Source organism: Miniopterus schreibersii (genome assembly GCF_964146895.1).
Source record: "Miniopterus schreibersii genome assembly, chromosome: 1".
Lineage (NCBI taxonomy): Eukaryota > Metazoa > Chordata > Mammalia > Chiroptera > Miniopteridae > Miniopterus > Miniopterus schreibersii.
Window position 1 is genome coordinate 201,389,066 of NC_138101.1, and position 26,585 is coordinate 201,415,650.

The 26,585-nt window shown below is 66.6% G+C and overlaps 1 protein-coding gene across 2 annotated transcripts; it reads right to left on the bottom strand.

Annotated features, from left to right (window-relative positions):
- Window positions 1-982: 982 nt before the first annotated feature.
- Window positions 983-24,958, bottom strand: JAG2 (jagged canonical Notch ligand 2). Of its 2 annotated transcripts, XM_081140088.1 has the most exons (26): window positions 24,887-24,958; window positions 24,342-24,683; window positions 16,189-16,246; window positions 14,577-14,828; window positions 14,364-14,424; window positions 10,924-11,054; window positions 10,696-10,815; window positions 10,385-10,498; window positions 9,994-10,107; window positions 9,739-9,852; window positions 9,610-9,656; window positions 9,320-9,490; window positions 8,328-8,478; window positions 8,087-8,239; window positions 7,901-8,014; window positions 7,557-7,670; window positions 7,371-7,484; window positions 7,105-7,221; window positions 6,600-6,627; window positions 6,431-6,516; window positions 5,860-5,973; window positions 5,638-5,753; window positions 4,920-5,168; window positions 4,340-4,471; window positions 2,502-2,658; window positions 983-2,417 (listed from the first exon to the last, which is right to left on the bottom strand). In XM_081140088.1, the coding sequence occupies exons 1-26, from the start codon at window positions 24,950-24,952 to the stop codon at window positions 1,957-1,959; spliced, it is 3,696 nt and encodes a 1,231-aa protein (XP_080996214.1). In that variant the 5' UTR covers window positions 24,953-24,958; the 3' UTR covers window positions 983-1,956. The 2 variants fall into 2 exon arrangements, with proteins under 2 accessions (XP_080996214.1, XP_080996215.1); XM_081140089.1 differs by lacking the exon at window positions 9,739-9,852.
- Window positions 24,959-26,585: the final 1,627 nt, after the last annotated feature.

Consider the following 26,585-nt stretch of genomic DNA (forward strand, 5'->3'; position numbering starts at 1 on the left):
CAAACAAACGCACCGGTGGTGGTGCAGGCGCGAGGCAAAGGTCCCAGACACTGCTCAGCGCCCGGGGCAGGCCGCCTGCCAGGACACCGGGTCAGCCTGGCGGCCCAGGCGCCCCCCATAAGGGCAAGAGCCCTGCTCCAACCACGCAGGGCGGGTGTGGGGGAGGGAGAGGCAGGCGTCTCCAGGGGTGTGCAGGGCGCTGGCTCCACCCCTGCCGTGGAACCTGCGGGGACTGTGGCGGGGCCCGGCCTCACGGTGGCGGAGGTGCTGGCGGGCGGGCACGAGATCACGCCCGACACAGCATGCGCCCTGCCCGACGCCACTCGCACGGCATCTAGAGAACCCATGATGACGTCAGCGGCTTGAGGACGGACATGAGAGGGACCTGCAGCAACGTGCAAGTTGCAAACCAGCTCGCAGCTCGCGCCCAGGTGCAGGCTGGGTTTCCTTTTTCTCATGGGTTGTGCTCTTGGCCTTGTTCCTTGACTTAGTGACCACCTGCTCCTCGTGGGAGACAAATGACTGGAGCACAGATGACGAGCTGCCGGTTGGCCTCTGACAGCAGCCGAGGCCACCACACCGCGTCCAGTTGGCCAACCAGCGAGATGGGGCTTATGGCCTCGTGACTTCATGCTCTCAAGTTTGACCCGGTGCTTCTTAAACCCTTGACAGCTCTTCGTGGCTAAGCGACTTTAACTGTTTTATAAAGCTTTCTCCAGTTGTTAGGGGGAAGTGCAGCACCTCCCCTCCCGTTCCCGGGAATGCTTCCCCGAAGCCTGTGTCAGCCACGTGGGCGCCAACGTGCCGGAGGCCCCGGCTGTCCACGGAGGCCCTGGGGTCGGCAGGACCATCCACACCTTACAGCCACCTCCGCCACGTGGCTGGACATGGTGCCGCACCCCAGCCTCCCTGCTCCTGGCTGTCCACGTGGAGACCCCCGCCCCCGCCCCAACTCCAGATAACAAAGGAGCAGCACCTGAAGAACAGGGAGGCCAAAACGTTTAAGTTATTAAATCAAATATACAGTGATTCATTTAATATGTACATATTTACAAAAATGCACTTTCACGAGGCGGGGCCGGGGGCCGGCAGGTGGGCAGTGTCCTGGTGCCCACAGCGAACGCTGACAGTTGCGAGGGGAGAGTCTGTGTGAAGGCACTTGTCACAAGCTTCAATGCTGCCACCGTCCCGGGGAGAACAGAGCAGTCAGGAAGGGCACTTCAGAAAGCACAGTTGAGAGATCTCTTAGAGCGTGTTCCGGGCAGGAGCAAGCGAGGACGGCGGACAGAAGGGGACTGACCCGGGAGCGGCGCGGAGCTGCCCATAGCCTCGGGCCGTGCCAACCACCACGGACCCCACCAATAACCACAGGTGCCACCAACAGCCACGGGCCACACTGTCAGCCACAGATGGTCCCACCAACAGCCACTGGGCCACATGACAGCCATGGGTGGTCCCACCAAACAGCCACAGGCCACGCTGTCGGCCCCAGGGGGTCCCATCAACAGCCATGGGCCACACTGAAGCCACGGGTCCCATAAACACCATGGGCCATGGGCCCCACAGGCTCTTTGGCCTGGAGCCACGGAGAACCCCAAGTGAGGAATAAAAGGGAAGATTCTGTAAACAGGGCACCACCTCTGGGAACAAACAGTTTGGTGAGAACACGACACCCTTTCCTGCCACACGGCGACCACAACGCATGGAAACGTTACAAAAATAGCAACTATCCAAGAATACTCCCTTGCTTTCCACCTGGCAATTATTGAATAATTTATACAAGGTTAAAGAAATGTAGAAAATAAACATTTGTTTTTGGTTTTTGGTGTTTTTTTTACACAAAATAAAGAAACTATGCACACAGCCTCAGCCTCCTGGTCGGCGGGTGGTGTGGCGCCCGGCAAGGGGTCCCGGGGTCCTGGCCCAGCTGGTGGCCCGGCCCTAGTCCTGGCCGGCTCAGTGTGCCTCATTGATGCTCCTGACCGCGCGGTTGTCCACTTTGGGGCCCGAGGCCCAGCGGGCCGGCCTCCCTGGCGAGCACCCGGGCTCTTTGGTGAGTTTGTGTGAGAGGAACTTCTCCGCCTCCAGGGAGTCCTCCTCGCTGCGGCCGGGCTCCTCGTCGTCTTCGTCCTCCCCGCTGCTCCCGCGGCCTGCTGGCCCGGGCAGCGCCTCGCCCGCCCTGCGGGGCGGGGGCGTGAAGTTCTTACACTGGTAGATCACGTCCTTGTGGCCGCCCGGCCGCTCGATGGGGTTGCGGATGGGGTTGAGCGGGGCCCACTGGTTGTTGGCGCTCTCCTCCCGTGGCAGCCGGCTCCTCTCCCGCTCTTTCCTCCGCTTGCGGGTCCACCAGACGCAGACGGCCACACAGGCCAGACACAGCACGCTGAACACGCCACACAGCATGGGCACCAGGACACCTGGCAGGGGAGGGATTTCCAGCCCAGGCTCAGCCCGGCCCCCCCTCGCCAGAGCCCGCACCGTCCCACCCGCCCCCCGCTCACCTGCGGAGGAGCCACCCATGACCACGGTCTCCACCTTGACCTCAGTGATGGCCAGCAGCAGCGAACTGTTCCCCCGCTGGGTGAGGGCAGCCACGATGGCGTGAGCCGTGCTCTGGATCAGGCTGCTGTCGGGCAGGTCCCACGCGGGGCTGAAGGACTGTGGCAGACGACAACGCTGAGAGGCGCCCGCCCGCCACGCCCTGGGCCTGCCCCCCTCCCGGCTGAGCCAGGACAGGGTGAATGCCGAGGCTCCGTGCCCCTGCACAGACCACGCAGGCCGCTGCGCTTGTGAGCGGAGCTGTACTGGACAAGGGCTGCTGGCTTGGGGGCCTGGGTCCCCAGGGCTTCTTGAGGGGAGCCCCCCCACTAGGCAGCTCACAGAGAGGTGGGTGTGGCTGACCCCCCCTTTCCACTGACCCTAGACAGCCGTGCCTGCAGCCCCAAGAGCACCACAAGCCCAGTAATGCACCAAAAATGGAGCTGCCCCGGCTATGTCTCTGCCCATGTGGCCCTGCTGCCCCGACACTGGTAGCCAGCCAGCACCCTGAGACACGGTTCTCCCTCTTCCTCTCCCTGCACACCTCCAGCCACACCCCCACCCCCACCCCACGGTTACTGGTTTACATCTGATACCCCCGGGGCCCAGAGCAGAGCCCAAGAATACCCCTCAGCGAAGGGTCCAGACAGAGCAGGGGGCCGACCGAGTCCCAGAGATGGCCTGAGCCCATGGGGACTCTTCCTGCTACAGACACTGGGGAACACAGCCCAGGAAGGACAGGGGGCCCATGAGGACAAGGCTGCAGACAGGGCTTCACCACCCACAACCCCACCTGCCCTGTCCCCTTGAGCAGGCCCTGGCCTGGGCACCAGGCACCCCAGCCACAACCCACCCCTCAGATTTGGCCCCACCATTCCCAAAGTCCCAGATGAGGACTCCCACCCTCCACGGTCCCAACCCTCGGCCTGCATTCCCTGGTCCCTGCCCTCGAGGGGCCCTCCAATCATACGCCATTGCAGTCCATGCCAGGACCCCCAGCAGCTCTCTTTCCCCTTCTGGGTGTTGCCTCTGGGTGCTGCTGCTGTCACTGGGCCCTCCCATTGCCCCAGGGACACCGGCCCACAGCCCCACCTCTACAGCTTCAGACACCAGACGCCGAAGGGGAACAAGCCAAGTCCAGGGGCCCGGTCACCATCCTGCCCACACTGTGCCTGAAACCCTCCAGCCAGCGCCTGCCTGGCCAGGTGACTGGCTGGCCCAGCTCCTCCATCCCCTGGCACCTCCACCCACCCCTCCTCCACATCACGTGGATCTCCACGGGCCTGTTCCAGGCCTTTCATTTCAACAAGAAGGACCAGTGACCCCCCCTTGTCCAGACCCCTTGAGAAGCAGACCCCATCAATTGCTGATTACCATCTCCCTGGGCCCCTGGCCACTCCCCCAGCCCATTCTGTCCTCTCGGACATGCACACACCTCCCCCCGGCCCCTCCAACCTCTGCCGCCCCGGCTGCTGGCCCAGCACTGGCCAGCCTCTGACCTGGCTGAATGCACTGCCCGATGAGCCGTGCCCCGGACTCCCAGCCTTGTTCCAATGCCTCTCTTCTCACCCTGGGCACGTCAGCATCCTCTCCCCAGGCCCTGCCGGGCTCCACCAGCCGCAGGCGAGGGCACCCACAGCTCCACCCACACAACCACAATGGGGTAGACTCCTGAGTCTGAATCACTGTCTCAAGAACCTGGGGACCGCCTTGGCCTGGGCCCTGCACCCCCAGCACCTCCCAGGAGCACATACAGAGGACGACCCCGGAGAGGACGGCCACCTGCCCACCCCGCACTCACCATGGCCACCTCCACAGCACTGGCCTCCGGGGACGGCCGGTCACAGAGCAGCACCAGGAGACGGTCCCGGGCCACTGCCCTCGTGGCCGGCAGGGCACGGATCCCAGAGCAGATGGCGCCCACGGTGGTGCCCTGGGCAGAGAGGGGCAGCAAGTGAGCAGGCCTGCCTGTTCCCCAGCTGCCACTGAAGGCCTGTGGCAGGACACGCCCGCAGCCCACCTGGGGACAGAGTAGGGAGCTGGTTTCCCACACTAGGCCTGCGCCCCTACCCAGGACACAGTCCGCCACCAGGGTCGGATCCTGCCCTTCTGGCGGAGGCAGCCCCACCTGCAGGCCCAAGGAGGTGGGGCCTCACCCAGTCTGAGGTCCCCACAGGGCGCAGTGGGCTCGAAGCCCCCTCTCACCCGACCCCACAAGGCCAGGCTCCCTGAGCGGCACAACAGCCTCCCTAACCCCACAAGGGCTGAGCCACAGCCAGCGTGGAGGGCAGCTGGGAGCAGTCCCTGACGTGTGAGTGGCCCCCTGAGAAGTGTCTGAGCCCTGCAAACACTCGGGGTGTGCACCTGCCAGGATGGCTCACCTGGGGCACCTGGTCGTGGTTGAACCACAGTGTGAGGCGCGCACAATTGTTGTCCAGGTGGCCGGAGCGCGGCAGGCACGGGGTGCTGGGCAGCAGGGGCTCCTCAGGGCCACACTCCCCCCAGGCTGCGCAGGGTGGCTGCAGGCACTGTCCTGGGGCCTTCTCCCCACACTGCTGACCAGGCGGGCATTGGGCACTCAGGGTGTCGGGCTGGCTAGCCAGCAGGCAAGGCTTCCTCCCGCACCATACCTGGGCCGGGCACGCAAAGGGACAAACACGGGCACACGCAGACAAGGACCCGCAGACACCACACGGGAAGACAGACAGGGTCGGGGTCAGCAAGTCCCAGGGCCATGCTCACCCTACCACCCAGGGCTCCTGGGCTGAACCTAGCACCGGAAAGGACCCTACCAGAGCAGGGGCAGCCCCGGGGGAGGCGACCAGCAGCACAAAGGCCTTGGGCATCTGGAGCCAGCGTAGGGCTAAGACTCAGTTTCCCCAACTAGTGAGGAGGGACCTGGTTGTGTCAGTGGGTCCTTCTTGCTGGATGCCCAGCAAAGGTAGGCGAACTTAGTTCATCTTCCCCCAATACCCCGGCAGCAGCTCACAGGGTATCGGGGTCGTAGACACAAGACAGGGCCCCCTTGGGCACCAGGACATCAGACCCAGGCAGGGCAGGGCTGGTCAGGGAGGCTCTTGGGCAGGGGATCCCTGGCACCTTGCTGCAGTCCCGGCGGCCATCCACGCAGTGGCAGCTATTACAGTCCTCCACCCAGGAGCTCCCATGCGGGAAGGGCACGCCCTGTGACCAGCAGGATCTCCCGAACACGATCACTGTGGGGACAGAAAGTGGGGGTCAGCAGTGGGCACTGAGCTCTGAAGGTCAGGTCTTGCCATTGCCCCTGCCTGGGTGAGGGCCCACCCAATGCTCCCCACCTACCCTCCTGGCAGCGCGGGCCGGCCCGGCCTGGCGGGCAGCTGCAGCGGTATCCGTTGATTTCGTCCACGCATGTGGCCCCGTAAGCACAGGGTGAGGACTGGCACTCGTCAATGTCTGCAGAGAAGTGGCCAGGCTCAGCAGGAGGCCAATGCCCACACACAGAGCCCAGGAGCTGGCACGGAGCAGGAGGGACTCGTGCCAGTCAGAGGATCAGTCCCAGGTCAGCACGGCCTCCAGCTGCCCCATGGGGTCTCTGAGCTAGGCCTGGCACTGGCACCAGCCCATCCTCTGCCATCCACTCCTGGAGCACAGTGGGCAAGGCCTCTGGGGGACAGACACCTCAGCCCAACTAGGGTCTATCCCCTCACCGAGCAGCCCCAGAGCCAAGGGGTGCTATTGGCAGGGCACAGACAAGTGGGGAAACTGAAGCCTGGAGTGAGGCAGGAGGTGGCTATGTCCACACCGCCCTTCAGAGTATGTGGACTTTCGTGGCCCCCCACTCCAGACACCTGGGCCCACAGCCCCACCTGCCCACACAGCCCTGCCCGCCCCGCCACCCAAGGCGCCTCACTGATGCGGCAGTCGGGACCCGCAAAGCCGGGCGCACACTCGCAGCGGAACCAGTTGACGCCATCCACACAGATGCCGCCGTTGTAGCTGTGGGGAGAAAGCAGGTGTCAAGGAGGCCCCCAGGGCAAGAGAAGCACCCCGGCCTGCCGGCCCCCAAGGCTGCCACTCACCATGGCAAAGGGTTGCAGTCGTTGGTGTCTGCATTTGAGAGAAGAGAAAGGGAGGTCGGCAAGGCATCCGCTACCCAGAGCCCCTGCGTGCTGGGTGTGGCAGCCTTGGACACAGCCGCCGCCAAGGCCTCACTGGAAGGCTGGGGGTTAGGGGCAGGGGTGGCTCAAGGGGAGGGGGCCCTGGGCAGTCCCAGAGGGACCGGCCACAGAGGATGCCTGTAGTTGGAGCGAGCAGCAAGGTGGCAGGGGCGGGAGCCTGGCCGCAGGATGAACAGGGGGCAGGAGGTCAGTGGAGACCAGGACACATGGGGAGGGGGACCAGGCTGCAGATCCGGGGGTAAGGGGTCAAGGGTAGCACAGCAGGTCTTGGGGTACAACTGTGCTTTGGTGGACAGGTGCAATGGGCATGTCCAGGGGCAGGGGCGGGAGGGGGCAGGCCGGGGGAGCCCTCACCTCACAGTGCCCGACCCCCACCTCCCTCTGACGCCCCGACCCTGGAGCTCACTGTGTGTGCAGGTGCGGCCCTCCCAGCCGTCTCGGCAGATACAGGAGAAGGAATCCCCGCTGCCCACGCAGGTGCCCCCGTTCATGCAGGGGTTGGGCAGGCAGCTGTTGTTCTTGGCTGTGAGGGGCACAGAGGAGGAAGGGGGCCCGTTCGGCTGGCCGTGGACAGAGAAGTGGCCACACCATGCCCCCACCCAGCCAGCGGCACAGCGAGCAGGGACGGGGCAGGCACGCCCGCACTCCGGGTGGCACCCAGGGCCTCCTCACCAATGTTGCAGGTGCTGCCGCTCCAGCCGGGGGGGCAGGCACAGCGGAAAGCGTCCCCGCTGTCATAGCAGGTGCCGCCGTTGCTGCAGGTGTAGGCGTCGCACTGGAACTCGCCTGCGGGCACACGGCCGCTCAGGGGGCGCCTCGGGGGGGGGGGGCAGCGGGGCGGGGCAGGTGGGCACTCACGCGAGTGGCAGGTCTTGCCCTTCCAGCCGTCGTCACATGCACAGTAGAAGTCGTTGACCAGGTCGTAGCAGCGGCCGCGGCTGTGGCAGGGATCGGGAAGGCAGTCGTTGGGATCTGGGGGCGAGGGCGCCGGTCAACAGGGGGTCACCGGCATTCAGGGGGGGCTTCCCGGGGGCAGAGGCACCGGAGCTGAGCCGGAGAGACAGAGAGGGGCGGGGAAGGATGCCAGCGGCCGAGCAGGGGCCAGGCCTGAGGTACTGGTGGGGGCCCCCGGGTGAGTGGTGTGCCTGGCACATGGCAGCGGTGGCCGGAGAGCAGTGGGGGAGCCCGGCAGGCCCACTCACTAGTGTCGCAGAGCTCGCCCTCCCAGCCGCTGGGGCAGAAGCAGCGGAAGGAGTCCACCTCGTCGATGCAGGTGCCCCCGTTGCGGCAGGGCTGGCCCAGGCAGTCGTCGATGTCTGCAGGAGGCAGGCGTGAGCAGGGTCCAGGATGGTCGGCCCCCTCCCGGCCCCTGGTCCACGACCACTCACTCTCATGGCAGTAGGTGCCCGTGAAGCCGCTGTCGCAGACACAGGAGAAATTGCCACCGGGTTGGCTGATGCAGTGTCCATGGGGGCCGCACACACTGGAGGGGACCGCACCAGCCACTCTGGGTCCCGCCTCGAACCCGCAGCCATCGATCACTGCAGCAAACAGGAAGAGGTCAGCCTGTCCCTTCCCCACATCTGCAGGCCCCGCCCCACCGCCCCACCTCTGCAGGCCCTGCCCCACCTCTGCAGGCCCCGCTGGGGCAAGGCTCCCTGGGCACGGAGCAGTTCTTGCCACCCATGTCGTCAGGGCATGCGCAGTAATAGTCGCCTTCCAGGTTGTAGCAGCGGGCACCGTTCTGGCAGGGGCTGGGCTCACAGAAGTCAATGTCCACCTGTCAGGCGGGGGCATCATGAGGGCCCAGCTTCTCCTGGTGGTACTGGGAGACCAGCCAGTCACTGTGTCCACCTGAGAAATCCCCGAGGCGCAGGCCCTACTTGGCCTGGACACCTGGGCCGCCAAAGCCAGAGCCTGAGGACCTCCCACCAGAGACTGTCCAGACCGCTCAGCTGGGCGGAAACACCTGCCTGCGCTGCCCCTCCCGCCACCCCACTCCACCGCGGCAGCTTCCTCTCCTCCCCAGGCCACATCCGGCCTTCAGCCCTCCTCTGGCAGGAAGGCCAGCTCCTGACCCTCTTCCACAGGCCACGCGCCTTGAGCCCAGTCTGTGGGTCCTCCCCAGACGTAGCACCCGCAGGCTCCCTGGCTCCAGGCGGGACCGCTACCATGGGCTCCCGGAAGCCTGCTGGCCAGGAGCCCGACCTGTGCGCCCCTACAGCCCCACTACTCTCTCCTGCAAAGGCCAAGGCAGGTCAGACGGAGGCGGGAGTGAGCCACCCGCCCAGAGAACATCGCCTGTCCCTACCCGGGACCCACGCATGGCACGTGCAGCCCCTCACACTCTCAGGCACCCCCACCCCACCCTAGGGCGCCTCTTGCAGGCTGCCCACATGCTCCACCCCATCACAGCCACCTGCCTCCAGTCCGTGTGGTGTGGACAGGGCATCTGCCAGGGCTTGTCATGCCAAGCAGGGACCCTCTGACCTTCCCCCCCCCTCTGCCCAGCCAGGCACCTGGACTTTAGGGCCCGGGTCTCGGTCTAGGACTGGTCACTCGGGTGGCTCCCAGGGCAACAGCTGGGGCGGAGAAGGGCAGGGCGTCACCCGCAGACTCACCTCGCAGAGCGGCCCGGAGAAGCCCCGGGGGCAGTGGCAGCGGAAGCCATCCACCAGGTCCTCGCAGAAGCCGCCTCGGCAGGGGCTGCTGGCGCACTCGTCCAGCTGGAGCTCGCAGTGCCGGCCCCCGAAGCCCCGCGGGCACACGCACTGGTAGCCGTTCACCAGGTCCTGGGATGGGGGGTGAAGCGGGGCGGGGCGGGGTGAGCCTCCTGCAGCAGCCCGGCAGGCACCTCCAGCCCCACACCCTCCCACGCGTGTGCGGGGCAGGGTGACGGGCCACACCTTACCTTGCAGGTGCCACCATGCTGACACTGCCCTCGACAGTCGTCGATGTCTGGGGGACAGAGGGGTGGGGTCATGGGCGGGGCCTGGAGCTTCCCGGCCCCGCCCACCTGCGGCCTGCCACCCATACTGACTGATATGGCAGTTGAGGCCCTTCCAGCCAGGGATGCAATCACAGTAATAGCCACCAATCAGGTTTTTGCAAGAAAAAGCGTTAAGGCACGGCTTCCCGTCACACTCATTGGCGTCTGTGGACAAGACAAGAGGGCGCCATGGGGCCCGGCCCCACCTGCCCCTGCACCAGGCACCCGCAGCCACAGCAGTGCCAGCAGCAGCAGCCGAACGCGCAGCCCACAGTCCATGCACAGACGCAGCCCACGGGCCCTTACCCAGCCTGCAGGTGGCCCCCACCCACTGCTTGGGGCAGATGCACTCAAAGCCGTCCACCTGGTCCACACAGGTGCCCCCTGCCGCGCACGGGTTGGAGGCACACTCATCGATGTCTGCAGAGGGACAGAGGGACCAGCGTGGTACGTGGGGGGCGTAGGGAGGAAGGCCTGTGGGGACCTGGATCCCCTGGGGAAGGGAGTGGCCACGTGTGGAGAGAAGGGCCCCAAGTCTGGGCCTTCCTGTCACTCCTCCCCTGGGCGCTAAGGCCGTAGCCACACGTGTGGACTTGACAACAGCAGCTCCATCCCCAGCGTACCGGCCCACCCTCACCCTCCAGACCCTTCGGGTGCTGGGATGGAACCCCCCTAACACACCCAAGTGGGCTCTTACCCATCGCGCAGGTGGGCCCGCTCCAGCCGGAAGGACAGCGGCACTCGAAGCCAGAGGGCACCTCGTGGCAAGAGCCCCCGTTGGCGCACGGGTTGGAGGTGCAGGCGTGCTCCGCTGCATTGGGAGCCAGAGGTGGCAGTGGGTGGGCGTGGTGGCCCAGGCCCCCACCTTTCCAGAGAGCTCCCCCCAAGCCCCCAAGGCCCCAAGGCAGGGGTAAGGGGGTGTCCGGGGCACAAAGAAGCCCGAGAGAGGGGGCCCAGCCGGGGCCCTGAGAACCAGCACAGCGCCAGGCCGAGGCCGCCCCGACGTACCCCGCTCGCAGTTCTTGCCCGAGTAGCCCGTGGGGCAGACACAGTGATACTGGTCGGGCTCGGCGTTGACGCATGTTCCCCCATTGGTGCAGGGGTGGTGGCTGCCACAGTAGTTCAGGTCTGGGGACAAGGGTGAGGTGCTCAGGGAGAGGCGCACCGCTTGCCCTCCACCCTCCCCGAGGTGCCCGAGCCCCAGGCCCGGCTGCCCGCTGGCCCCCCCACCGCTACCTTTGTTGCACAGCAGGCCGCCCCAGTTGGTCTCACAGTTGCACTGCCAGGGCTCCCCACAGCTGCCATGCACGCAGCCGGGGTACGGGACGCACTCGTCGCAGAACCTCCCCTGCCAGCCGTAGCTGCACCTGGGGAAGTCCAAGGGGCACGGGGCCCGGTGGGCGGGGGTGGACCCTAGGAGCCGTGGCTGCTGCCAGGGTGACGTAAGGATGCAGGGGGTCACGCGGGCCGCGGCCGGGGCTGGAATCCTGGGCCTTTGAACTGGAGCAGGCCCGGGGCCAGGCAGGGGTTACAGCCGGCCAGCTGCCCCCTCTGCCACAGGCACTTCCAGCCACTGGCCCAGGACAGTGGGCAGCAGCTGTCCAGTCACTCCTCCCTGAGCTATTCTGGGACTTACCCCTGAGCGGGGCCCCAAGAGCAGGCGCCGGGGAAGGGAAGCCCTACAGGGACCCCATGAATGGGAGCGCCAGCTCAGACGCACCAGGCGCTGCCAGGGCCTCGCGGCTCTGGTTCTGGGCAGGCCGGCGGGACGTCAGGAGAGGCTCCTGGCCCGGCCCCAGCTTTGTGACTTTGGCACAGCTCTCAACCTCACCTGAAACTCAAGGGCAGTAACTTCTCTCTCCCAACAAAGCCCCATCCAGGGCCCATCTCACAGGTGGGGATACCGAGGTCCACAGGCCACGCCAGGGGCCAGGCTCAGAGCAATGTCTGACCCAGGAAGAATCATCTGCTCCCTGACAAATGGCCTGGAGAGACCTCTTGACCCCAAGGCCACGACCCCAGGCCCGGCCCTGCCCATGCTGTGGGCCACATCCCCTCCTGGAAGTCCTGCAGGAGGAGGGCAGGCGGCCAGGTCAGAGAAGGCACCCCAGCTTCACTTGGGCAGTGGCTGCCCCGCCAAGGGCCCAGCACTCAGTCTGACTACGGACACTGCTGTCAGGTGACAGAGCCTGTCATCCTGCAGCAGACACCCCAGGCCCTCCAGGCCCTGAACAGGACCCCAGGGGCCCCCTCCCAGAACGTAAAGGTCCTGGGGGAAGGGAGGGACATCCAGGCTTGTCACTTCCACACCGGCACCGCCGTGTGAATTTATTTTTGTACAAGGAAGGAGCCACGGCCCTTCCTGGGCTGCCCCTGAGCCCCGCAGCCATCCAGCGGGGACACTGGCCTGCCCAGTGGGCACAAGGACGGAAAGCTGAGGCTGGCGAGAAGGGGCTCCACCATCCACACCGCGTGCCCAGAGGGGTCCATGTGGGTGTGGGCCGTGCACCCCCACTCGAACCCACCAGGTGACGCGGGGGACCAGGCTTGGGCGGGTCCCAAGGGCGTGCTAAGCCCTGGGTGGGGCAGCCCTCGGCAGGCCCCCACCTCCCCAGCTTCCCTGGCCGAGGGCTCCAGGAGCCAGGGGAGGAGGCGGCAGGAAGGCAGGGCCATCTCCGCAGCATCCGGTGGGGGGGGGTGTCCTGTGCTGAAACCTGAGCCCTGAGCCACCGCAGCAGCTGGGCCTCACCCACAGGGCTGGAGGGCGGTGGGGGCTCACCTACCCCCACGCATGGCCCTCAGGCCTCTGTCCCCAGGAGTCCCGCCCCTCAGCTTCCTGCACAGCCCACGCCCGCAGGGGGAGGGTGGGGCAGAGACCAGCTCCCCTCCCACCCTCCTCCCACACAGCCCCTTGGTCAGGGGCAGCCACCCCGGGCCACGGTTGTGCCCTGCACAGGCAGCAAGGGCGCAGGGGCCAAGCCAGGGTGTGCAGGACTGGGACCCAGCCCCAGCGTGCTCACGCCCAGTCCCGGGGCCCAGAGAACCCAGGCTCCCAGCCATCACACCAGTCAGCAGGCAGACCTCCTCCCTGGATAGCCAGCCAGCCAGCCTCACGCCTACCTCGCCCACCCAGGACATGCCCCCTCTCCTCGGCCCGGCCCCCCACTGGGTGCCCTCTCACCCCTGTTCTGTGCCCGTTGGACTTGTCTGGAATCCAGCAGGGTGAGGGGCTGGGTGGGTGAAGCCCCAGCCCCTGCCCTTCCCTGGGGCCAAAGCCACCACAGGACAAGCAGAGACGTCACCACCCCGCCCTTCCTGGCTCCCAAACCTGCCCTCCCGTCCAAACTCATTCCTGTGTCACCCGGAGGAAGTTGCTTAACATCTCTGTGCTTAGTGTCCTTGTCTGAAAAATGCACATGGGAGCAAACCCACCCCCACAGAGAGGTCCTGGGATGAGTAAGACCCCAGGACGGGGCAGAGCGCTTCATGGCCCTGCCACATGTTCACCTCTGCCAACTTGCAGCCCCCTCCCAAGGGCAGAGAGCATCCACCTGGCCTCAGCCCCGTCTCCCAGGCCACCCCTGAGCACCCCCAGCACCCACCCTTGCTCCCACATGGGAAGTGCCCTGATCTAAGCATACGGCCTGGGGCCCCTGGGAGCTGCCCTACCTCCTGCTTCTCTGCACCACAAACTGCCCACCCACCGCTCCCCTTGCACCCCTTCCCCCCACACTGGGGCCCCTCCTGCCATTCTCCCCATGAAGATCTCCACTGTCTGCACCTGGCTGCCAGGTCCCCTGCTCTACTTGCCGTTACCAGCACGAGGCCCAGATTGGTTCCCTGCCTCCTCTCCATCTGCCCCCAGCCCAAGGCTTTAAACACCACTTGTATGTCACAGGTGCCCTGGGCGGCTTGGGCCAGGGCCGTCCCCATAAACCCCTCTGCTCTGGAGACATCGCCTGGGGCAGGGCAGGGTTACCCTGCTTGTTCCTCCCTCGGCCACCCCGCCTCATCCACAGCAGCTCCCACGTTCAGTGGCCGAGGCTGAAAGACTTGGGGTCCTCCTTGACCTCCCACTCTTTCTCGCCCCAACATCAAATCCATTCCAGGATGTCCACCTCTCCACCGCCTGCTGGGTCATCGCCCTCCACCCCCACCCCTGCAGCTGCCTCCCTACTGGGCTGTTGTCCCCTACAGTGGCTGCCCTGGTCCTTCCATCCCCGGACCCAGCTCTAAACCCTCCGGGGGCCCCTCCTCCCCGCTGGGTCCCACCTCATGCTTGCTGGCCTCTCCCTGTTCCCCACCCATAAGCTTGAGCCCCCATGCTCTCTGCTTCTCCCGTGCTGTGGGCACCGCCCTCAGGTGGCTGTTGGTCTCCAGGCCTGCACTCCTCGGACACAACTGTCCTGGCCACATTATGGGGAATGGACCTGGTCGCCCTTCTGAGTCCCTGCCACGCTGTCCTTGGGCTGTCCCACACCCCAGGCTCTGAGGACACGAGTCTCCCCCGCACTGATTATAAACTGCCCAGGAGCAGGGCCCAGGTCCCCAATGCCCAGCTCAGCACCTCGCGCGCAGCAGGCACCCCGCCGCCCTCTGCTGAGGCGGGGGTGTGTGTGACCAGCTGTTTTCCAGCCTGGACAAGAGGACAAAGAAGGGGCAGGTACGGCACTCACCTGCACTCCCCAGGCACAGCGCACCCCCCGTGGAGCAGGTTGCAGCCTTGTTTACACACAGCTGCAACAGAAAGGGACAGAGAGCCCCTGCAGCCAGCGGTGCAGCCAGCGATGCGGGCCACCCACCAGCCCCGAGTCGCCCGGGGGCCCGTGGCAGGCCCCAGGCGGCAGCCTCAGGGGGCGGTCCCAGCTGCCCCGGCCCGTCCCCCGCACCTTCCTTGCACTCCTTGCCCATCCAGCCGTCCATGCAGGCCTTGTTGCCGTACTGATCGCAGGTGTGGTGGCCGAAAAAGTCGTTGCGTGGCCGGCAGAACTTGTTGCAGGTGGGGCTGTAGTAGTTCTCCGCACAGCGCACGCGGATCTGCAGCTCCAAGTGCGCCACGTGGCCACTGAAGTGCAGGCTCTTCCAGCGGTCCTCGGGGTTGATCATGCCCGCATGCGACACCCGCTCGATCAGCAGCTCCTCTTGGGGAGGCAGCAGAGTCAGCCGGGAGCGGCCACCCCGTCCCACCCAGGATGTGGGATGCAGCACCGGCCCAGGAAACCAACCCAGGCCCAGCGGAGGCAGCAGAGCAGGACCCCAGGGACACGGGCCAGGCCACCGCAGGAAGCTCAAGGCCCAGACAAGGCTCCTGCGCCACACCCCAAAGGCACATGGGGCCAGGGAGGTGGGGCACCCTCGCCTGTGCCCCACAGCTGATGGCTGCCCCTATGCCAGCGCCCCCACTCTGCAGATGGGCGCCCCTGACCAGTATAGGGAGATCGCTCGGGCTCAGCCACTGCCCATCTTAAAAGGCCTTCTCTTGGGCCCAGCAACCCCACAGCTGGGCCTCACCTCAAATCAACCCACTGCATGGGGAGGAGGGGGCAGGAGGCAACCAGGGGCACGCAGGGACCCTGAAACCATTCCCTACACTTCTGAACAGTTTGGGATTTTCAAGAGTAAAAGGCTCAGGAATCCCACACACCCCAAACTCCCTCCTCTGTCCCCACAGGCCTCTCCCAGGAGGACCCCGCATCTCACCGAGCCCATCCTTGCTGAAGTGCCCACCTACTCATCCCACTGCCCCCTCCTCCCGGGAACATTCCAGTCCTGGGTGACCCATCCCATACCCACCGGGTCTCCCCCAGTATCGTCCCCTGCGGGACCTGGGCTCAAAGCCTCCATGGCTTGACCCCTGCCTGGCTGATCTCATCACTTCCCCTCTGCCATGCAGGCCCTGTGCTGCTCCCTAAACACATCGGGCTCACTCTGGCTTTCGGGCCTTTGCACATGGGGCTGCTACTGTCCGTAGTGCTCCTCCCAAACCCTATTCATCCATGGGAAACCTCTCTGCCCTCCCACCAAGGGCCCTGCAAACCCCAAGCACAGGCCGGCCAGCCAGCAGGGGAGACTCAAGGAGAATGCCAGCCAGCCCCATGTTCCAGGACAGACAGAGACAGGCAAAGAGGGGGCCAGGGAGCCAGAGAGAGCCTCCCAGTGGTGCCCCACTCCACTATGCCACTGACATGGCCCCCAAAACACACCCTCCAGGAGCACACAGATGAAGCTGAGATGGGGGAGGACGACAGTGTGTACACAGCTCTGCGAATCACAAATGTGGCAGAGCTCCCTGGCAGCCAGGGTGAAAAGGGACACACTGCACAAAATCCTCAGGGTAGAAGCAGCTTTCCTGGCATTTGGGCGGCTGTCCCCAGCCGGCAGAGGACAAGGAACCTGGCCACATGCATCTCTGTAGCTGAGAGAGGTCAGCCTCCTGGTGCCCTGAGGGAAGCCTTGTAGGCAGTGGCCGGCCACAACCCACCCAGGCCAGGGCTGACTCACCATCCGGGGTGGTGTGGTTGTCCCAGTCCCAGGCCTCCACAATGAGGGTGAAGGAGCGCTACGGACACAGGAAGGGGACAGTCAGGGACCTGAGGCCCCCACCTGCCTGCTGCTGCACAAATGGGGACCTGCCCTGCCCAACCCTAGCCCTGAGACCCAATTCTGCCCTCTGGATCTGTCAGAGCTCCCCACCCATCGAGGACCCCCTCCCAGTGTCCTCTCTGTACCCTCCCTCCCCCAACCCCTTGGCTTCAAGGACCACATCTCAGCAGACCTCCCGACCACCCACCCCAGGTCAGTCAGGCTCAGGGGCCTAGGAGCCTGGCTCCCTGGGCCAACGGCCCCGACCTGGGGAGACTGAGTGCCCAGGCCAAGCAGCAGGGCGAGCCGTGTGCTGGAGCGGCCTGGGATTCGAGGATGCTGAGCAGGAGCGTTGGTCAGGAAAGATGAGACCCTGCAGCAGGTCTGCCCGAGAGGGACGACACTGCGGTCCCCCCGGTGTCTCTCTGCCAGGCTCCCGGGCATGGCAGAGTGGAGGGCACACCCACAGGCCCCTGACAAGCCCTGGCTCTGGAACTGCAGCCCCCTCAGGACGGGACAGGGACACAATGAAGGGCGCACAGCCCACGACCTGCCTCACCCTGAGACGGAAAGCGGCAGCGAGTGGCCCTGGCTGCACAGGCGGGGAAACAGGCCCAGGGACCCCTGGTGCAGCCTCAGCCTTGTCACCTTTGTCACCGTGTCCACCTGCTCCCTGGACCATCTGGCCCTTGAGCCCCAGGCTATGTGATGGGGTGACGCCCCTGAGCAACCCCAGGACCTGCCCCCTCTGCAAGGGTGACCAGAGCCAGTGGGCAGCCCTTGTCACTCCCAGGCACAAGCCTCCAGGAGGGTGAGATTTGGACACCCTGCCAGGGACCCTCTGTGGTCCCCTGTCCATACCCGTCAGCCCCCTCTTTCACTCAGCCACGAAGACCCTGGTTCCACCCAGGCTGCGGCCCACAGGACAAGGCCACCTCTGGGGCCACAGGCCACCCAAGGTGACCCTGCAGTATAGAGGCCCAACTGTTCCCCGTCCTCGGTCACCCCACCGTCCAGTCCCTGCAGCCTGGCTGTGCTGGGAACCACAATGCCTCACTGCCAAGGGCTAAGGGCCCCCACCCAGGCTGTTCCCACCACCCCAGCAACCTTCTGCCGACACCCAGACCCAAGCCTGCCAGTCCTCCCTGGGCACAACCCAGCTCCCACCCTACCCTGCCCCACGCCCTACATGGTGCCTGCCACAGCCAACCATACCTACTGCCTCTGGACACCCTTTGGGGAACCTCTCCTCACCCCACAAAGAGACACTTGCCCTCCCTTGGCCTCCCTCCCTTCATTCACACGGCTGCTCCTGCCCTGAGCAATCACCACCAGCACCTGCCTCCAAGACACCCAGAAGGTCCACAGGACCTCACACCCACCAGCCGCCACCCTGGGGCCTGCACCCACCCAAGAGCATGGGCTGAAATCGGAGAGCCCTCCTCTAACCTTTAGAACCCTTCCTCCCCACCATGCGGCAGTCACCAGACTCTCAGTACCACCTCTTGAATCCCCCTTAAACCCATTTCCCTCCAACCCCCTCCGCCCTCCGCCAGGCCAGCAGGCCCGTGCCCAACCTGCCCATCTCCTCCAAGGGCTGCCTGCAGCCACTAAGGCCTGCACCCCCATGCACAGGAACCCCACAGACCCCCCCAGGGTCTGTCTGTACCTCTCTGGCATACAAGAGCCCCCTTGGAGCTCCTACCCCCCTCACAGCCAGCCCAGCACGCCCACCCTGTCGCCAGCCCTTCACACACAGAGCACCCGCCCTTGCACGGGATGCTGCCCTCAGGCTGGCCTTCCCCTGGCCACCCCACTCCTGGTGAAGGCTGGAGCCCCAGCGCCCTCCCAGGCTTCAATTCTTTTGTTCGGTCATTCACTCATTCATTTGTTCCTTCCCTCATCGACCCTGCAGAAGGCCCGGCTCTGCACTGGGACCACCACCTCTGCCCCGGTGGACGGATGAGCCAGCGGGGCTCCAGGGCGGGGAGCTGTTCTAAGGGGTGTCAGGGAAAGGCTCACGGAGGGTTCGGCTGGGACTGAGGCTTCAGAGAGCAAAGGAGGGAGCTCCCTGCACAGGACTGCACGGCGGGGGGGGCTGACAGCAGGGACACGGGGACAAGGTATCGGTCAGACAACCAGGGCCACAATGCCACACCCAACTTTGGCGCCAAGGCTGAGCACAGTGAGTGGATGGGCGGGGGGGGGGGGGGGGGGGGGTCGTATCTGAGTGAGGCCTGCGACCACTCGTGCTCGGGAAGAGATGGGGAGCCAGGGCAGGTGGGCCTGTGACCACCACTACAGGTCAACCCCCCAGCAGGTCAGGAAGGCCCAGGCTGCCCACCCCACAGGGCGGCGGGCTACCTCCCCGCACCCGGGCACCGGTGAGCAGGGAGCTCCTCCTGGCTCCCAGGAAACCCCACGCCACCCGCTCAGGTAGAATTACCGCCACCTTCTTGGAGCCCAGGGCTCTGGTTACCTTCTCCCGCAGGGACGTGTGCCCGCCCGCCCGCCCGCCTGCCTACAAGGGCCCCACCGCCCGCCACCTGGGCTCCCTACACCTGCATGGCAGGAAGTCATCCAGAGAGAACCTGAGCCTCCCTCAGTGCTGGGCCCCAGCCACCTCTCCTCCCCTGGGCCGGCCTCCAGGACTCAGTTTCCCCTCTGCAAATGGCAACCTGTCATCCCAGTGCTCCTGCCTCCTGGGCCGCAGGTAGGCAGGGTTATCAACCCCCCAGCCCTGCAGAGCAGGAGTCAATGGGCCTGGGCAGGGCCTCAGAGGGGCTGGGGTGGGGCAGGTTCCCTAGCAAGCTGGCAAAAGGACCCTGGTCCCTCCTCCCAGGCCTTGGGAGGCCCACCAGCCAGCTGGCCTTAGTCCCCAAAGGCCTGGCTACAGCTCCTCCTGCGAGCCTGCCCTCACTCACCTGTGCTGCACAGGCAGAGCCCCCCAACCCCCAGCTATCCACTGCCTCCTCCCAGGCCCTGACCCCAAGGCCAGGTCCAAACCCTTCATCTGACCCTTAGACAAGGTGACAGGGCAGCACCCCAACGAAGTGGAAATGGCACAGGACACACACGGGACCAGGTGTACCGTACTCTACGGCTCAGGGCACCCCATAGCCCGGTGCCCCACCACACAGCTCAGGGCACCTCACAGGCCAGGAAGGCCCGGCTCAGCCCCCAGCCCTGGCCCATGGCTCCAGCCTGGCTTTCCCGCACCATCCCAATCAGCCATCCGGCCCCCCACGGAGCAAGCCTGGTGTCTGCCGGTGCCAGGAGCTCTAAACACAGATACATTTCCTGAAACCCGAGCTTTGGAGAGGCCTGGGCCTCTGCCGCCATTGTCACCAGAGGCAGAGGGGGAGGGGCCGCCTCCCCCAAGGCGGTGGGCCCCAGGGAGGTGGCAGGAGGAATGGACCACAGGCCCACTCCACACAACAACCCAGACGCCCACACTCCAGAGACCAGCTGCGGCTGTGCAGGGAGGGCGCCACCCACCCCACCCCACCCTCAGCCCCTTGCTATGAAGAGGGCCGGCAGCCAAGGGTCTCCCAGCACCTCAGCACATGGGCCTTGTGAGGCTGCTGCCGCAGAGCCTAGACGGGGCTGGTCCTAGTCGCACCGGCTCGCCTGAGATCTGAGAGATGAGCGCCTGGCTCTCTGGGATCTGAGGATGGGAACCCAGTTCACCTGGGACCTTGGGGATGGAGACCCCAGCTCACTTGGGGTTTGGGGGATGGGGACCCTGCTCACCTAGGATCTAAGAGATAAAGACCTAGCTCACCTGGGATTTGAAGATGGGGACCTCGGCTCACCTGGGATCTGGGGATGAGAACCTTGGCCTCACCTGGGATCTTGGAGATGGGGGCCCAGCTCACCTGGGATCAGGGGACGGGGACCCTGCTCACCTAGGATCTGAGAGATGGGGACCTTGCTCACCTAGGATCTGATAGATGGGAACCTTGATCACCTAGGATCTGAGAGATGGGGACCTTGCTCACCTAGGATCTGATAGATGGGAACCTTGATCACCTAGGATCTGAGAGATGGGGACCTTGCTCACCTGGGATCTGAGAGATGGGGACCTGAGCTCACCTGGGATCTTGGAGATGGGGGCCCAGCTCATCTGGGATCAGGGGATGGGGACCCTGCTCACCTAGGATCTGAGAGATGGGGACCTTGCTCACCTAGGATCTGATAGATGGGAACCTTGATCACCTAGGATCTGATAGATGGGGACCTTGCTCACCTAGGATCTGAGAGATGGGGACCTTGCTCACCTAGGATCTGATAGATGGGGACCTTGATCACCTAGGATCTGAGAGATGGGGACCTTGCTCACCTAGGATCTGAGAGATGGGGACCTTGCTCACCTAGGATCTGATAGATGGGGACCTTGATCACCTAGGATCTGAGAGATGGGGACCTTGCTCACCTGGGATCTTGGAGATGGGGGCCCAGCTCATCTGGGATCAGGGGATGGGGACCCTGCTCACCTGGGATCTGAGAGATGAGGATTTAACTACCTGAAGTCTGGGGATGGGGACCCTGGCTTAGACGTGGGAATTAGAGATGCTTATCTCCCCATCACCTTCCACCTCAGGCCCCGGCCTGGCTCCCCAAAGAACCCTCTCATTGGCCCAACCTGCCCCCATCCTGACACCACAGAGCCTGAGGCGGTCCCTGAGAGCCACAATCCCTTCCACAAAGCTCCTGCCTCAAACGCTGCAGGATGTCTTCCCTGCCAGCTACAGCTGGCTCCCCAACCCTCAAGGCGGAGGGACAAAACCCTCGGGCCATTTCCAAGCCCTCCCAGTGGCCCCACTTTGCCAAGCCCCACCCACACAGGACTCCTGGGGGAAGGTGTAGGAAGGAAGCAGGGGGCCCGGGGTGCACACAGGCCCCAGGAAGGGAGTGAGGTGGGTGAGAAGGGAGCCCCCAGCTCCTTGGGCGGCAGGGAGCACAGGGAGAGTGATGCTTTTACCACCAGGGGCAGCACAGGTGGCCTAGGCACAGACCTCAGCCTGGCCCACCCTGGGCAGGGGACTCATGCAGCTACCAAGCCTCTGTGATAACTGGATGCAACGGGGCAGGGCCCCGTGCCCACATCCCACTAGACCCACCCCCCTTTGGGGCACATGGCTCTGACAGGCCAAAATCCCCCTGCACACACGCACACACCCTGAACGCACCATAGCTCCCTAGGGACTGGGGCCTTCTGCTAGGCAGCCAGTGGGGGAGGGGAGGAGACCAGGCGGGCAGGGAACGGGGCTGGGGGCCCAGAAACTGCTGTGGCCCAGGATCTCAGGACGGCTGCGCTGTCAGAAATGCGGTCAGCCCCATGCCCACCTATAACACATGAGCGGCCTGTGTCCACCTCAGCTGTCCCCATGACTCGTTTTGCCCTCCACAGGCAACCACATGCAGCCACACAGAGGTAGGAAGGCGCAGCCTCCAGCTGGGCAGCAAGCAGCCCCTCTCATTCCCTGGGGATAGGGGCCTGGCCGCCACACTGGCCTCCATCAGCCAGCTCCTCTGCGCCCACCACCCATCCGGCCCCTCCGAGCCCTCCATCGGCCACCTGCCAGACCCAGAGAGAGCACGTGCGCACACAACCTCCACCCTGCCAGCTGTAGGCCAGGCTCCAGGGGCAACGGATGTCCCTGAACGCCGGGGAGGCCAGTGAGGAGGAGAAGGGGCATCTGTTGGGGTGGGGTCAGGAGAGCGGGGACAGTTCCCACATTCAGGCTGCCTCCACCTCCCCACATCCAAAACCCTGGCCAGGCCCTCTCCAGAAGCTGAGCCTGACAGCCTCAAACTGCAGGCACAGCCAGCAAAGACGTATCCGCCCAACTGCCAGCCTGGGGGGCCAGCAGAGGCCAGGCAGAGGTGGTCAGGGCTGGCCCAGGGTCACTCGAGGGGATGGAGGAGTGCAGAGCCAGACTAGCTACCTGTCCTCCTGCCTCCAGGGCCCGGGGGGTGGCTCCCTGGACTGCTGCTTGGAGGCCGTTTTACCTCCAGCCCACCCAAGACCCTCCTCATGTTCCTACCCCCGGGAGCCTAAGAGTCCAACCTGGCCCTGGGCAGGAGCCCCACTATCCTCCCAACCGAAGCCCCTGAGGCTGGGCCCAGTCCCTTCTCGGCCCCCAGAGCACCCGGGCAGAATCTCACTTTCTCCAGTCCTAGCGAAGCCCTGGGTTCCAAACATGCCCCAGCTCCCAGGACAGAGCGGGACCTGCAGCAAGCTGAGGCAGCGTGGCCACGGAGCGGCTGCAGCCCAGCGGAAATACCAGGGCGCTGGCATCACACCAGCACGAGCGTGGCATCGCAGCCTCACCGCCGCTGGGAGGGGGAGACAGAAGCTGCCCCCAAACACCCACTACCCCATGGCCCTGGTCCCCCACCTGGGGCTGGGCCCCTTGGCCCCTCCTGGGACATCTGAGGGAACTAGCTGCAAGCAGGAAGAAGAGGGGAGCTGCCCGAGACCCAGTGCCCAGAATCCAGGGCTCCCAGGGAGGCGAGGGCCTGCCCCATCCCGTCCCACGCCTGGCCGGCCAGTGGGCCCGAGAGCCACGAGGGACACGTGTTGGCCCGCCACATTCCTCCAAGGCCTCCCTGCCCCCACACCACGGCTGCCAACTCGAGCAGAAAACACATCCTCAGGTAGCGATTCGAAGCCGCCCTGGCTGGGCCCCAACTGCAGATGACAGGCTGCGGCCCTGCTCAGACCTGCCTGCTGCACTGATGTGGGGGCGAGGGGGCGGGCTTATCGGAACTGCCCCGGGCCCTCCCAGGCCTGCCCCTGCCTTTCCCATCTCAGGGACACGTTCCCCTCAGAGGCCCTGGGGTCAAGGAAGACCCCAGAAGCCAGTCAGGCTCAAAGGGGCAGGGCTGTGGCCCGGGGGGGCCAGGGAGAGCCTCCCTACCAGGTGGGCCGTCAGAAAGGGGTGAAGATGAGGCAGCGGGCGGGGCCCCCATGTTCAACTTAGAAGAAAATGCGAAGCACAGGACTCCCGCAGCACAGGTACTACTGACCCAACCTTGGCCGCCTGGCCTCAGCTGCCAGTCTCTCCACCGAGGCACCAGGTGGACACATTCCTGGTGCCTCCAGCCAGCAGGTCCAGCTGGAAGTCCTCGGTTAGGAGACTGGGCCCCTCAGACACAGCCTGGCCCCTGCTCCAGCGACTCCCGGCTCCCAGGCCCTCCCCAGCCGCTCCTGACCCCGCACACCGGGGTCCTGCCGCACAGGGTGCTCTGCATTCCTGCCCCACCCAGTTCCAGGGCTGCAGCGCAGAGACCCTGGTTCAGAAACACACCCCTGGAGGCCTTGGATGACCACTAACACCCCCTCGGACAGCCCCCTGCCCCAGCCCTCGTCCCCCCAGCACACCCAGGCCGGGGGGAGGGGGCACCAGCCTGACTACCCAAACCTGAGCCCCCTCAAAACAGAACAAAATAAAAAACCCACCGACAGACGGTGCACAGATTCACCGCACCAACACCCCCGTTTGTTCCCCGGAGGAGTAAAGGGGGGGTCCCGGGCCAGCAGCAGGGGCTGCAGCCAACACTCACGAATTAAGCCCTCCTCGGCCCAGCCCCCCACCCCATCCCCACCCCATCCCGGGGCATCCAGGAAACTGCAGGGCGAGCGCAGGCTGGCCGCGGGCCCAGGGCGGCTCCGCCGGGGCCTGCCCCATACCAGCCCCAGCACGCGCGGCGCACATGCCTCCGCGGCCGCCGGGGCCCAGGGCGCCCCGCCGCGCGTCCCCACCCAGACAGGCACGCGCAGGGCGACGCAGGCACACGCCCCGGGCCGCGGAGCGCGCGGGCCCCGCCGCCCCGCCCCCGCCGCGACCCCCGCGCGCCCCTGCGGCGGGGCGCGGACCCGGCCCCGCGGAGCACGCGCCCGGGGTCCGCCCGCCGCGCGCGGCGCCCCCTGCCGGGCCCGCCCCGGCCGGGTGCGCGCAGCCGCACGCGGGGCCCGGGCCGCAGGTGCGGGAGGGTCCTCGGGCGGGGCGGGGGCCGCGATGCCCAGGGAGGGGAGAGCGGGGCCGGGGTGGGGGTGCACGTACCGGCCAGGCGAACTGGAAGGGAATGACGACGAGGCCCGGGTCCTGCTCGCCGCCGGCCCGCGCCCGCGCCCGCGCCCGGTCCCCCGCGGGCGGCAGGTAGAAGGAGTTGCCTCCCAGCACGGGCGTGGCGCCGTGGCCGTAGCTGCAGGGCCCCGTGGGCGTCACCTTGGCCTGGTACTCCTTGAGGCACACGCGCACGTACGTGTCGCACTCGTCGCGGCCGCAGCCCCCCGCGGGCGTCGTCCGGCCGTCGCCGTCACAGCAGGCGCCGTTCAGCAGCTCCCCGTTCGCGTTCCGCAGCGCGCTCAGCCGCAGCTCGAAATAGCCCAAGGGCCGCGCCGCCTAAAAATAAGGCAGAGGGAGGGCGCAGGGAGGCGCGGGCCGGGGTCGGCGGGCCGGGCGCCCCGCCCCCACCGCCGCCGAGCCCCCGCCGAGCCCCCGCCGCGGCGCGCAGCCCCGAGGGCTCCCGAGCGGCGGCGCCCGCAGGCGGTGCCGCCCGGCCCCGAGGGACGGTCCCGTGCGCCCCGTCCGCGCCCCCCGCTCACCTGCACGCAGAGCGCCAGCAGCAGCAGCAGCCGCCGGGGCAGGCGCCCCCGGCCCCGCTCCCGCATCGCCGCCTCGACCCCGCGCCGCCGCCGCCGCCCCTGCGCGTCCGGCCGGGCCCGGCCTCCCAGCGCCCGCGCGCCCTCCGAGCGCCGGCAGCGGCAGCGGTGGCGGCGGCGGCGGGCGGGGTCGAGGCGGCGCCGCGCGGGCCCGGGCGGCGGCGAGCGCGCAGGGGCGGCGGGCTCGGGCTCGCAGGCGGCTGCGCTCCGACCGGCTCCCTCCCGGCGGCGGCGGCGGCGGCGGCGGCGGCGGCAGCGGGTCCCGGCCTCGCCTCTGAGCGCCCGCGCTCCCGGCGCCCGCAGCCAACAAGTTCGGGCCGAGACTGACAGCTCGCTCGCCCATTCGTCACCCGCGCACCTGCATATGCATGAGGGGGCGGGGCCGAGCCGTGGGGTGGGGCTGGGGGGCCGGGGGCGCAGAAGCTTTAAAGGCGGCCCGGGCGCCTCCCGCCAGCGCCCGGCCCCGGCGTGCGCTTCCCGGGGCGCCGGGGCCGCGGGGGCTTCGCTGACGCTTCGGCCGAGCCCGGCGAGCGGGGGCCGGCGCCGCACAGCGGCCGCTGCTCGCCCGAGCCCCGCCGGGTGTCGGCGGCCGGGGGGTGGGGCGCCCCCTGAGGTCACCGCCGCGGTCCCCTCCCATCGGTGCGCCGCCGCCGCGCTCCCCGCGGTCCCCGAGGAGCGATGCCACCTCCTGCACAAATCAGGGCTCGGCCCCCGCGCGGGGCGGGCGCGGCCTGGGACCGGGGCCGGGCCGACCTACTGCGCTCCCCCCCGGGAAGGACCCCCCTCCGCGCGCTCCCACCGCCTCCGCGCCGGCCGCAGGGGGCGCTGCTCCCCACCGGCGCCCGGGCCCTCCCCGCCGCACGACTCGCGGGTGGGGCAGCCAGGCCACAAACGCTCCGGCAAAGGCTGCGCGTCCAGCTCCGCGCTGGCACCGGGGTCGCCCCAAGGCGCTCGAGGGGCGCCCGGGCCGGGGTCCGGACTTGGGCGGGGGCCGTAAAGGAAGGTGCTGCACGGACAAGGCGCGGGCCACCCGGAGGCTCCCCCAGCGGTCCTGTCGCCAGCCCCCCCTGCGCCCCCCCCCCGCGTCCCACCTTGTTGCCACTCCACGGAGTCAACACCAAGAGCTCCTTGTCTCCAAACATCACCTGCCCTCCATGAAGCAGGACTGGTGATTGCCTTGGCTGTCAGGGATCACGAAATGTTCCACAGGGTCTTATGGCCCCACCCCCACGATAACTGGACCGTGTTCTCTCTCCCGTGGATCCATCCCCCCCACAAATTTGTCGGGGGCCCTGGGCTGGGTGCTGAGAGTGCAGGCCACTGCCTGGAGCTAGTCATGGCCACACTTACGGGCATGGAAGGCTTCCTGGAGGAAGAGAGCTTTGAAGGGGACTGGTTCAGGGGCTGGGGCAGGCAGAAGGAACTCAGGAGCACAGGCACTGCCCTGTATCTCAAGGATGTTCTTGAGGCACCCCCAAAGGGACCAATGCCCTGGGAATGAATGCCACCCCCTCCCCTAGTTTCACTGCCCCACCCCTGTTGAGCAGCCCTCTCCTGGATCCAGGCCTCAGGAGCAGCTGGGGGCCCCTGAAGGCATGGGCCTGACTCTGCTCATTCCAAGTGGTCATCCCTACCTGAGCCC